The 13699-nt window shown below is 42.0% G+C and overlaps 1 protein-coding gene across 7 annotated transcripts in view; it reads left to right on the forward strand.

Annotated features, from left to right (window-relative positions):
* Positions 1-13699, forward strand: part of fmnl2a (formin-like 2a) — a 356613-nt gene that overhangs the window by 287413 nt on the left and 55501 nt on the right. For all 7 annotated transcript variants that reach the window (XM_039757419.1, XM_039757422.1, XM_039757426.1 and 4 more), the window contains exons 8-13: positions 2904-2980; positions 4840-4933; positions 7631-7705; positions 9093-9203; positions 11321-11470; positions 12481-12582. In XM_039757419.1, the coding sequence (XP_039613353.1) occupies positions 2904-2980; positions 4840-4933; positions 7631-7705; positions 9093-9203; positions 11321-11470; positions 12481-12582 (609 nt within the window). The remainder of the gene's footprint in view (positions 1-2903; positions 2981-4839; positions 4934-7630; positions 7706-9092; positions 9204-11320; positions 11471-12480; positions 12583-13699) is intronic.

A 13699-nucleotide genomic window follows, 5' to 3' on the forward strand; every position in this document is an offset into this window, starting at 1 on the left:
TATTCTAAAAAATAAACTGATGTGAAAATAGCATCTTGGACAAATTCTGCACTCTCAATCACATCAGAAGCTATTCACACTTCAGGTTGTTGGGCATTAATAACATTTGTAGCTCCAGGGACCCTTCTTTCTCTCCATAGATATTCTTTTTCCAATATCTTTCCTGGGTGATGCATGGGTCCTTGGCATTTTAAGTGCTTTGAACAGGAGAAAACCGTTTACAGACCCTCTGGCCATCCAGTGTGTTAGTGACTGCTAAGCTATGCTGCCACCTGGTGGATCCCACCAGTAATTCATTCCAGATCTCACACTGCCTGTCCCATTGCCTGTCTAGTAGGACTTGTCATGTGTGCCCTTATCTTTTTAACATGGCGGAAAATACAGCGCTGACACCTGAGGACGAGCTCAAATGCTAACCTTTAAAACTGATTAGTTGACACTCCCCACAGACAATAAACTGAAAGTGAATTTTTCCGGTAAGATCTATGTTTGCTGTATCGGGAGTGTTGTGGTGGGTGGAAGGCATTTTTCACAAACACTTGGTGGTGACTACAAAGGCAATGCATTTCAGAGTACATCACATGCAACTGACTTTTTAAATTTTAAATTAGAATTTGAAGCAAATGCCATTGGATTATTAACAGTTTCAAGGGTAGTGGGTTCACCCAGTGACAGGGATTAGGATGCTCATCTTATGATGACAAGTAAAGAATATCTGTCATATAGTGCCCTTCAAATCTATCTGTCTGTCTAGCTATCTGCCATATAGTGCCTTTCCTATCTATCTATCTATCTATCTATCTATCTATCTATCTATCTATCTATCTATCATATAGTGCCTTTCCTATCTATCTATCTATCTATCTATCTATCTATCTATCTATCTATCTATCTATCTATCTATCTATCTATCATATAGTGCCTTTCCTATCTATCTATCTATCTATCTATCTATCTATCTATCTATCTATCTGACATACACACTTAATGGGACTGCAGGCCTTAAGGACCCAGTACTTGCCAGGTCTGGTGGTCTGTGGTATTGTACTAAGATGGATTCCTTTTTGGACGACTCATTTTTTTACATTTATTTTAGTATTGCAATTGTAAGAAGATTTGAGTTAAAAAAGTAGAAATAAAGAATGCTGTAAAGAAATGCCTGGCAGTCTGGCCTGGGCCTTTTATCGCAGGGTTTGCTAGTTCACTCCCAATAGCTGACTCAAAGCGAGCCGTTTACGCTGCCTGGTCACAGAAACAAATGCAACTGGACATGCCAAAAACTTTGGGATTTTAGTCACCAGGGAAAGGCTGTACACTGTAAAGTGAATTTGTTTGTTTACTTCTGACATATTTAGAGAGATGGCACCCGTAAGTACTTCCTTGGGCTCTGTGTGTGAATTCTACTTAAGACATTTTGGAATGAGAGTCGGTGGGATCCTAGAGATGGTCTCAAATAAACTCCTTCTCGAGTCTAAATCCCTGCCTGGTCCCCGTCTGTGTGGAGTTTGCATATTCTACCTGTGCCAGGGTGTGTTTTTGTGAGGTAATTTTGCCAAATTCCAGCATTGTCCATAAGTTATTTGGGACCGGTCCGTTAGCTGGCCTGGTTATTACAGGGCTAAAGAAAAAGAACCCCAGTGCATTATTCTACTTGTGGGAAAACAAAACCCTTTCAGGAGTGAAGGTTCTTTCTTGGGATTTCCCGTTGCACCTAATTTGATGTGTTGGAGTCCCATTTACATCACACCCCTGCAGCAGCCGTTCCCACAGCTTCAGGTAATGCGACAGTCACTTTATATCCTATTTGTTACCACGTGATGCTTACGGTGGACCCCTTATATCACATTTGCTGTGTGGGGAGTCAATTTCTGTGACTGCTCTCCAATTTGCTCCTCCGGCAGCCTGTCACGTGCCTTCTGTCACACCTGTTGTGAACTGTAATGTCTGCCAGCCCTCATCTTCTTCTCCTAGGAGCCGACTCTGCTTTTTTCCTTTTCTTTTAGTCAAAACCGAATAATCTTATTAGGTGGCATGGCAGACCAAATGATTTTAGCAAGAAGATGAAAAACCCCAGGCCAGCTTAATGCGACATATTAGGCATAAGTTAATTTTCTGTCTACAGCTAAACTAAATTAGTGTTCATTTAAAACCTTTCCAGCTGTGGATTGGGAGACCAAAGAAACAGCAGTTTGGATCGGTTCATCTATAATAATATTAATAATGCATGATGCAGTGGTAAGTGCTGATGCCTCATGGATTCACCATTATGGATTTGAATCCCAGGCACGGATGTTGCCCATGTCTGCTGGGATTTTAATTTCTGATCGGCCCCTGGTGCAAGCTTTACTGGACCCATTTTATCCAAGGGCTGCAGGGACTCTGAGTCACTCCCGGCCGCTGTATATTATTTCATTGTTGGCAGGGTGGCCAGCTGGCTGCCGACTGCTATGTCGACTTACTTCCTTTCAGAATTCCTTGAAATGTAACATTAATACAGATGAAACATTGTTCCTCTTCCATCAGTCGGAATGCTTTATCGTGTAGCTGCAGTGAATTAGTCTTAATAGTCCTTAATCTAGGGTGGCACAGTGGCAAGGGCTGCTGCTGCCTCACCAGCCCAGCATCATAGCTCTCAGTCCCATGCCCAGTCATTGCCAGTGTGCATTCTGCCTGCTCTGCCTGTTTCAGTGTGTTTATTAAATTGAGGGGCAAGTCTGAATTGGCCCAGTGCGAGTGTGTGTGTGAATAGGCCTTGCACCCCATCCAAAGTGGGTTCCTGCTTTGCACGCACAGCTACTGGGGTAGACTCCAGCTCCCCACAACCCTGATGTTTGATAATGTAGGCTGTTGTGTTACCTCTTAATTAGCCAGTTCTAATACTTTTTTTGCCTTCTTTATTTCAGTATGGCTTTAATATGGTGATGTCACACCCACATGCTGTAAATGAAATTGCACTAAGTCTGAACAACAAGAACCCAAGGTGAGTTGTGTGCTGCTGCTTTTTGGTAAGTGCAAGTGCTGTTGGTTAGGGTTAGGGTTTAGGTGCCTTTGTGGTCTGCTTAGCCAGATAACACTAGTCGTAGCAGTCGTAAAGTGTGCCAAAGGTTAGCATTCTTCGATCCTTCATGAGGGTACAACAGGAGAAGCTGTTTAATCGTGGAAGGGTCCTAGAGTGACCCTGCTCTCACTTTCAAAAGATTTATTTTCTCATAATATTATATGTCACACCATCTCAGAAGCTAACCTTAGAGACGTGAATTTGTGCGATACGCTTATTCAACAATAGTACAAAGTGCCCTGTAAAATAACCATTGTGAACATTGCCCCGGACACGGACAGGCAGACACGCTCAAGTCACCCAACACTCATTTATTGTTCATTTCTATTTTACAAAAGTCCATGCTCACCAGCCCCAATACCCCTCAGTCCAGGCCAACACAATGCCTTCTCTTTCTTTTCTCTTCTTCAGGCCGCCTCCTGCCTCCTGCCACTCTTCCACCCGACTCTTGTCCCTTCTGCAGGGAGGCGGCCCCTTTAAATAAGCGCCCGCATGTGCTCCAGGTGTGTTCCGGCAATCTCCCACCGACACGCCCCAGTGTGGCGGAAGTGCCGGCTGTCTCCCCAGAAGCACTCCGGGTGTCCCTGTTTTCTCTTCCCCCCAGCACTTCCTGGTGTGGCGGAAGTGCTGAGGTCTAGGGTCTTCCTGGTATTGGGGTCCCCCGGGTCCCTACAGGGTCGAGCTTCCCAGCTCTTTACCCGAGGCTACCAGGGCGGTCGCCCCCTCGAGGTCTGGTGGAGGCACAAGCCCTCCTCCTATCTTCTCAGGCATCCCGGCTGGGCACCACTTCCATCCGGATATGACACCATTTATTTCTGATACGAGCTACACTGCAGGCTAAACACTCAGTGCACTTTTATTAACTGGTAGCCAGCCATTGGGTAGGCGCCCTACCATTTATTTTAAAAACACTTCAGCGTCTCAGCCTTCAGGGGATACAAACAGACTGCATCAGCAACAAACCAATAAATAAAGAAATAGTCCTGTGACTGCCTTGAATAAACCTACAGCAGGTCACCGGGTGCTTCAGTGTTTCATTCTAAATTTATAGAAATGTGATCAGCCGCTGTGAATCTAGAACTGCGAGGTCAGCTGTGCTACCGTCCCTCAGTCTGTCCAAAGACCTTTACAGAGACGTGTTCAGTCCTGGTGTGGTGCCTTTCTTGGTGATGAAGGTCTTTGCAAGTGTGTTGAATCCCATAACACAGCAGCTCTTAGGAGACACCAGCCACTTGTCACTTGGGATACCATTGGGGTAAGCGAGAGTGGTAGACCCGAATCACCTGAGGTCTCACCCTGTGCTGCCCATTCTCATTCGGTATGCTGGTTGGACAGTTCTCTAGTGAGCCAGGGTGCAAGTCAGGATACACGATTAGTACAGCTCATTTGATTTATTTATTTAATTATTTACCATCAGGCATTTTTGTTGCATGTTATTTTGTATTTTCATTTTATCCTACTGTATTTTGAGAGGTCAAGCAAAATGACACCTTTTATTTGCCTCGGAAGCTTGCATATTCTAATCTGTTCAGCTAGCCAATAAAAGGTGTCATTTTGCTTGACTTCTCATTGCATCCATAATGGCTAACACGGTACAACACCCTACTGCTCCTAATGTACTGTATGTACTGTGCTGTAAAGTGCAGTGGGCTAATGTGGGGCTGCCTAAATTGTCCATAATGGAGAAGCGTACTAAAGTCACCCTGTCTGATCACATTGTGATACGTTTGTGAGTCTCCACTCCTCTTCTCCTCCTCACTGATTTCTCCTTTGTCCTGCAGAACAAAGGCTCTTGTTTTAGAGCTGTTAGCCGCTGTTTGTCTTGTCAGAGGAGGCCATGAAATCATTTTGTCAGCCTTTGACAACTTCAAAGAGGTGAATATTTTTCTTAATGTTGCTTTTGTCTTTTAACTTTACATTTTTATTGAAAGACATCATTTGTAACATTTTCCAGTTAATAACCCAATTAAAGGTTTTGCTGTAAAAGTCAGCTATTGTTTTTTTATTTATAGTTCAATTTTACAAACCCGTTTATTCAATCAGAGCGATAGGCTCAGTACGTTTAAATAAAAGTATACATAGGGTGTGTATGGCGGTGCAGTAGTTAGTGCCAGTGTCGTGGTTTGATTTGTTTGAGTCTGTATGCTGTCCTTTTCTCATCCCCAACATTTGTGTGGTAGGTGAATTGGAGACATAAGAATTGGGGTCCACGTCCACATAGCGCTATGTTTTTGTTTAAAATCACAGACATTAGTCTCATTTTTTTTTGCCTTTTGTCCACACTACCCTGGTGTTTTTAACCACAGACAATGGAGACTTTTGAAATGATCCTCCATAGCTGTATGTTTCTGAAAATGCCAGCTCAGCATTGCAGTGTGGATGGGTGAAAACATAAAAGAGTTTTGACCCTAATTGCGTTCTGATTGGTTCGGTCTTATTACGTGGCCTTTCCCTAACTGGGTCCTACTCATTACAATGTTTCATTCTCTTCAGGGAAGTAGAAGAGAACGTCTCTCTCTATATAAAATCCAGTGTCTGTATGTCTGTCTGCTTTTCATGAGAGAACTAGATAACGGATTTAGATCGGGTTTTTTCTGTAGTTTGCCTGAACAGACCGGTTGACTTTGTGACTTCTCTGATTGCGCTATGTATCATAGTTCGCTTGCGGTGCCAATGTATTTGCACTAATCCAAGAGAGACACAGCAGACTGTGGGGAGACGGTCAGGGCCCTGCTCACTTACGCACCAGCCTCGGGGAGTATCTTACCTCCGCTTAGTTAGCGAACAAGAGAACTACTTAACAGATTCAGATCGGGTTTTTTTCTATAATTTGGTTTAGTTTCGCGACTTCTCTCATTGCAATAAGAATCATAATTCGCCTGCAGGAGCGATATATTCGCGTTAATCCGAGACCGAGTCTGCGGGCTGAGGGGAGGCGGAAGTGTGACGTCAGGAGTGGGGAGCTGGGCAGGGCACTCCTCACTGTCCTGTTTCACTAATATGCGGACGGAGCCGCGGGGCACGGCTGTAGTGGATAGAGAGGAGTTGCTATTCCGTGGCACTTGTTGTGTTGCTTACCTGTACACATCTAAATTGCGTTTTGTACAGTTTGAATGCTGCATACATGCACAAAAGGCAAATAAATTACCAGTCGCTACTGTTTTGTGATAAATATTATGGCTAGCGCCATGACTTCCTGTTTCCACCAATGGACGTATGCACATTGTCAGTGAATATGTATGTTTCTGTTGTTTTCGTGTGGCTGGAGATACTTTTGCTAAATGATTTTCATTTAAAAACAGCATTTTAAATGAACACGTAGTAGTGTGGATGTAGCCTTAGAATTTGCACGTGTAGGGTGGGCTGTGTGAGAGACTGGTGGTCTAGACAGAGCTCTTACCTGCCTTGTGCCCAGTGATTCTAGGGTTTGAGAATGTATGCATGTTACATTTTTCTCTTTTATTTTTGAGTCTTTTTGTCCAGTTGCTGGTTGACAAGAAGCCAGAAGTCTATTATAACATGTACAGGTTCAAGGCAGTCATCATCCCTGACTGGGATGGTAGCCCTATTGGATGGCCAGGTTAGAGTCTTTGACGCAATGACATTAGGGCAAACTTCTCAAACAAAAGGGCATTTACTGGGAAAATAACTCCGATTGTGAGGTGGCAATGCTACCCTCCGACAGTGGCAAACCTCACCTTTAAGATGTATTCAGATCTAGAGGTAATACCTTGTAAAGTCCATTTTCTGTGAGTTATATGTTGTAGTTGACCTGTGGTCACCGGAGTCAGTGGCTTTGGAGTTTGCTCAGGTGACTCCCCATCGCCAGCCACTTATGTCACCCCTGAGATGGCCATACATACAGTAGACTTGAATTTTGGGTCTTCAGATTACAAGACATGATTCTCAGCCAGCTATGCTGAAGGAGAACTCCTTAGGCCCAACAAGTTTCTCTCCGTGATGGTTTCTCCTACGTCTCTCTCTGTCAGCCTTACTCCACTCGCCCTTACCCTGAGTGAATTCGGGTCATGGCACCATCTGTCTTTGCTCAAGGCAAATCCCCCCTCATATCTGCTCATCTTCCCCGAGACAGCAGTAGCAGGACTCAAACTCGGGGTCATCGATTTATAAAGCAGCCTTCTCAGCCACTGTACCAAAGAAGGTCTCCTTTAGTGCCTGCTGGGCCAGTCTCTCTGTATGAAGAAGTTGGGGGGGCTTGTTGAGCAATTTCTGGCTTGTGACAGTCAGACTAGAGCTGGTACATGTTGGGGTAACTAGAGATGGGATGAGCACCACCTGCTCTTTCCTTCTTTACATTTCCTCCTTTTTGCATTGCATTTGAAGGCTACAATGGGTGGTCCAGTGGCTAGGTGCTAGAGCTTTGTGTGAGGAATTGAGCAGGAGCATTGCCAGAATTCACAGTTCGGAAGATATAGTTATCAAGTTTGCATGTGTAGCTGAGGTATAAGTTGATTCTTTTGAATTTTCCTAAAATGGCGAGTGTCAAATTCAGCTTCTGCCCAGAGACTCCATGTTATATCATTCTGTACTGATTTTGTATTCTTTCTATAGGTTTGTGCAGAAACACAGAGGTTTGAAAAATTAATGGAGCACTTCAAAAATGAGGATAACAACATTGATTTTATGGTATGTTTTCATTCTTTTAAATAAACACCCTTCTACTGTTGCACTGCTTCAACCTCAGTGTTGCACTTTGGTGGGTATCAGAAAGTGTATCATGAAAAGTGCAGCGGAATTAAGGCAAATGGGTAATCTGTAGAGTATGTGGTGTAGCATCTCCAACATCCTAGTTAAAAGCACTCGGGAATGGGATCCTTTCCTTCTGAAACCACTTTGCTTTTTCAAGTTTACAAAATCAGTTTTATATTGAGCTTGTGTGAAAAACTCTGCTGTGTTTTGGCAGGAGGTGCTGAAATTTTCTATGATTTGTCAAGAGTCCTGTCCCCTTCTTGTGTCTCAGTTATTAGGATGTTGTTCTCAGTGATTTATTTTATTTAATATTTTTGACAGAATTGAATTACCTGGTCCTAGTAGTTCAAGTAGTGCAGATTTTCTCCTGTTAGTAAACTGAAGGGGAACCAAATAAACATCTAAAACGGAAAAACACCCAAACTGCAGTGGAGTCACAGATGTGTGGCAGCTGGTTTAGCTCACATTTTACACTGGTCATTGGTTTAAAGGCTTGAGGTGGGCTGTGGAGGAACTGGGGGCTCATACAACTAGCATGTGACCTGCCGGTGGCTGGCACAACTTGATTGGCTCAGGGAATTGGGAAATAACAATTGTTTTGTTACCTTTGGGGGTCAGAGTGTGGGGTCAGCCATTACACAGTGTAAGCCATTTCAGATTTTATTACTAAAGATAAATGCCAATGGATGATGTTACTCTGTAAACAGGATATTATGCAACTTTATTTATTTAATAAAATGAAGTAGTACTATAGTAGTAGTATAGTATTGTCATGTATATAGAATACAGTGAAAATCTTGTTTGCCTGAGCAACATGCCGTGCATCACCATTCACTAGCACAGCGATAAACAAGAATCTATTAAAATGCACCTTCATTTTATTTAATATTTAATTCCAATACAAGTAATGTACATTCTTAAAGTCATCTCTATTAACTGTAACAATACCTCACCAAAATGTTTCTTTACTGCTCTTTTATCTTAGCTTTATTACCTTAGTATTGTGTTGGTCCTGAGGAATACTGTCAAAATGAGATTGATTTAGGGCCATACTGGTAAGACAACTTTTATTTTTCTGAAGAGAATCCCGTGGCAAAATTACAAGACACTTCACATGTGTCACTCTGCACTTGCTAACTGAGGGTGTTTGTCATGTCAAGTTACAAACAATTGAGCTTCATATTTCACAAAGCCTTTGACCTTGGAGCTGTTTGTGTTTCCAGACTTTGTGATATCCACCACAGTTTTGTTACGAATTATGATACTGACTTCCCATTTCAACTGTGGTAATAATAACGTTTTTCTTTCAATTGTTTGCCTTCAGGTGGCATGCATGCAGTTCATTAATATTGTGGTTCACTCTGTGGAAGATATGAACTTCAGAGTGCATCTGCAGTACGAATTTACAAAGTTGTCTCTGGATGAATACCTGGATGTGAGTATCTGTGGCATTTTATTTATGTGTGTTACTGTCATTATTAATCCAGGTACAAAGAAAAGGTCGTACTAATGTAATGATACAGTGCATCCGGAACGTATTCACAGCGCATCACTTTTTCCACATTTTGTTATGTTACAGCCTTATTCCAAAATGGATTAAATTCATTTTTTTCCTCAGAATTCTACACACAACACCCCATAATGACAGCATGAAAAACGTTTAATTGAGGTTTTTGCAAATTTATTAAAAATAAAAAAACTGAGAAATCACATGTACATAAGTATTCACAGCCTTTGCCATGAAGCTCAAAATTGAGCTCAGCTGCATCCTGTTTCCCCTGATCATCCTTGAGATGTTTCTGCAGCTTAATTGGAGTCCACATGTGGTAAATTCAGTTGATTGGACATGATTTGGAAAGGCACACACCTGTCTATATAAGGTCCTACAGTTGACAGTTCATGTCAGAGCACAAACCAAGCATGAAGTCAAAGGAATTGTCTGTAGACCTCTGAGACAGGATTGTCTCGAGGCACAAATCTGGGGAAGGTTACAGAAAAATGTCTGCTGCTTTGAAGGTCCCAATGAGCACAGTGGCCCCCATTATCCGTAAGTGGAAGAAGTTCTAAACCACCGGGACTCTTCCTAGAGCTGGCCGGCCATCTAAACTGAGCGATCGGAGGAGAAGGGCCTTAGTCAGGGAGGTGACCAAGAACCCGATGGTCACTCTGTCAGAGCTCCAGAGGTCCTCTGTGGAGAGAGGAGAACCCTCCAGAAGGACAACCATCTCTGGAGCAACCCACCAATCAGATCTGTATGGAAGAATTGCCAGACGGAAGCCACTCCTTAGTAAAAGGCACAGGGCAGCCTGCCTGGAGTTTGCCAAAAGGCACTTGAAGGACAGTCAGGCCATGAGAAACAAAATTCTCTGGTCTGATGAGACAAAGATTGAACTCTCTGGTGTGAATGCCAGGCATCACGTTTGGGGGAAACCAGACACCACTCATCATGGTGGTGGCAGCATCATGCTGTGGGGATGTTTTTCAGTGGCAGGAACTGGGAGACTAGTCAGGATAAAGGGAAAGATGTCTGCAGCAATGTACAGAGATATCCTGGATGAAAACCTGCTCCAGAGCGCTCTTGACCTCAGACTGGGGTGACGGTTCATCTTTCAGCAGGACAACGACCCTAAGCACACAGCTAAGACATCAAAGGAGTGGCTTCAGGACAACTCTGTGAATGTCCTTGGGTGGCCCAGCCAGAGCCCAGACTTGAATCCGATTGAACATCCCTGGAGAGATCTTAAAATGGCTGTGCGCCGACACTTCCCATCCAACCTGATGGAGCTTGAGAGGTGCTGCAAAGAGGAATGGGTGAAACTGGCCAAGGATAGGTGTGCCAAGCTTGTGGCATCATATTCAAAAGACTTGAGGCTGTAATTGCTGCCAAAGGTGCATCAACAAAGTATTGAGCAAAGGCTGTGAATACTTATGTACACGTGATTTCTCAGTTTTTTTATTTTGAATAAATTTGCAAAAACCTCAAGTAAACTTTTTCCACGTTGTCATTATGGGGTGTTGTGTGTAGAATTCTAAAGGAAAAAAATGAATTTAATCCATTGTGGAATAAGGCTGTAACATAACAAAATGTGGAAAAAGTGATGCGCTGTGAATACTTTCCGGATGCACTGTATATGCGTCACTTTTTTGTAGATGTTTAAGTTAGTGCAATGTGAAAATGATTGAATCTTACTATCTGTAAATAATTCTATCTATCTATCTATCTATCTATCTATCTATCTATCTATCTATCTATCTATCTATCTATCTATCTATCTATCTATCTATCTATCTATCTATCTATCTATCTATCTATCTATCTATCTATCTATCTATCTATCTATCTATCTATCTATCAGTTGACTGTTATCTCTACATCGGTCCATTGTGTCCAATGCTGCATTTGTACTAATGGCTGCGCCCTGTGATACACAACCTCCTGCAGTGGGTTCAGAAGTTGGATTCAATATTTGTCCGTTTCTGTAATATGTCCGTGTCACAAGTTCGACCTACACAGTACGGTACGATTGATGTCTGCCTCTTCTTATTTAACAGAAGCTGAAACACACCGAGAGTGACAAACTGCAGGTGCAGATTCAGGCTTATCTGGATAATGTGTTTGATGTGGGTGCTCTCCTGGAAGATGCCGAGACAAAGAATGCTGCCTTGGAGCGAGTCGAAGAGCTTGAAGAAAACATTTCACATGTAGGCACATTCATCTCTCCGTCTTTCTCTGCAGATTGCTTAGGCTACAATGACTCTTTTCTTGGGGCAGCTGGCTGGTACTACACTCAGATAACATTGTCTTTGTTTTCTTATTATCTTCTTGTTGCAAATTATGATAAAGAGGAAGCAGTCTATGTGCTAGCCATAACTCTATCTCTGAGCTCAGAATGGAGAATGCAGTAGCTGAAAGCCTAAGATGACCTGTGCCAGTGCCATTTGATTGAATGTATTAAAGGCCTAATACAAAACAAGACAGAGCTCTTCATTTATATATTAACTGACTTAACAAAACACAAAGCAGGATAAATGACTTATGTTTGGTCATTTACTAATTCAGTAACTGGGTCTGAACCTTGAAGGTCCAGGCCACACTGCCTGCTGGGTAGCATTGAGAAGCTCCATGTTATCACCTGGCACCTTAGCAAATGGGACACGAATTTTAAAATTATAATTAGCTGGTAGTAATTAGAGGTGGCAGAGAGCCTGATCTGCTCTGAGAAGCTTTGGTCCACTGTTGCCAAGATCCAGCTCAGATTGGTTAGGACTGCGTATATGCGTATGGCTGTATTGTCAGAAATGTTTGTTTTTATTTGTGTTTTCTTTCATTTGGTTTTCAGCCTTCAAAATAAAATGACTTTAGTAGCCTAACCTGCCTCACTATAGTTTTTACCACCAGAAGAAAACAACTTGTGTGTGACGGCTATTAATGTCAAGAAAACAGAAGGAGAGATGCTGATGGTTATCCATCTGATTGTTTCATTTGTACGCTTTATTGATTTTTGACTATTTGTGTTTGTAGGCTACTATAAAGCTTGAGTAGTCTCATTATATACAAGCATAAAAGCCTGTGAGTCCTGGTAACCAACTGCTCGATTATATTAACATTTTCAGTCTTTAATCCCAGTGATCATTCATAGAAATTATTATGAATTGTTTTTATTTCTCTGTTCATCCCTTTCTGCAGTAAAATCTAAGATTAATTTTTCTAGATGGCAGAAAAACTCCAGGATACTGAAAATGAAGCCATGGCCAAGATTGTAGAGCTGGAGAAACAGCTTATGCAGAAGAATAAAGATCTGGACTCTCTCAGGGTAAGCTGCATTACGGCCCCCCTTTCAGAGGTAATGCCAAGCATCAGCTGCTCGAGGTTTCAAGTGATTTCACAGAAAAATGTCAAATGCTGCCGTGTCTGGAAACCAGCAGTGAGACTGTTACGCTGCCATCTTGATCTGGAGGCGCTTGCAAGACTTAAATACCACCCTATTGCTACCTACATGAAATTGATTAATAATGGGGCCGATGTCATAATTATAGTATTTTACCATTTTCTAGCTTTTCATTTTGTTTTTGACATTTTTAGTTATTTTTTTCTCCATTTTCTTTGTGACAACATTTTGCACACTGCAAGAAATGAAATCTAAGCAAGTGAAAAATGTTTATATCATGGCATCAAATTTTGTTTTCCTTATTATAAGAATTATTGCTTGCATTTATGATTGCATTTAGGATTATTTAGTTTACTTTATGAAATCTTGTCAACTAAATTTTGCATACTTTTTTGGCAGATATCTTTGCTATATAAAAGCACAACATCTCCCATTTAAAGTGTTTTAGTCTAGTTTTAGCAAATGCATTTTTTGCAGTGTGATAGTTTCTGTGTGGCCACAGCCATGTTGTTTATTATGGATATTATGCTTTGTGCCTAATACATGACAAATTATCTCATATTAGATGATGACGTACAATACTCAGAATCCAAGCTTTGGATATTTAGAAAACACAACCTCTGGCTGAAGAGGCAAAGCTTAAGGCTTAACTAGGCCTCAAATAGCTAATAAGCCTTAAACTAAAAAAAAAACAAATCTCTTGAAAATGCCTCACCTGGGGGAGAGCTGTGTTAACTATCTCACAAGGAATCTTTATAGATAGATAGATAGATAGATAGAGATACTTTATTAATCCCAAGGGGAAATTCACATTCTTAGCAGCAGCATACATAAAGAACAATATTAAATTAAAGAGTGATAAAAATGCAGGTGTAACAGACAATAACTTTGTATAATGTTAACATTTGCCCCCGCCGGGTGGAATTGAAGAGTCACATAGTGTGGAGTCTGTCGCTGAAGCTGCTTCTCGGTCTGGAGATGATCCTGTTCAGTGGATGAAGTGGATTCTCCATAATTGACAGGAGCCTGCTCAGCGCCTGTT

Source organism: Polypterus senegalus, chromosome 6, assembly GCF_016835505.1.
Source record: "Polypterus senegalus isolate Bchr_013 chromosome 6, ASM1683550v1, whole genome shotgun sequence".
NCBI classification, from domain to species: Eukaryota; Metazoa; Chordata; class Cladistia; order Polypteriformes; family Polypteridae; genus Polypterus; species Polypterus senegalus.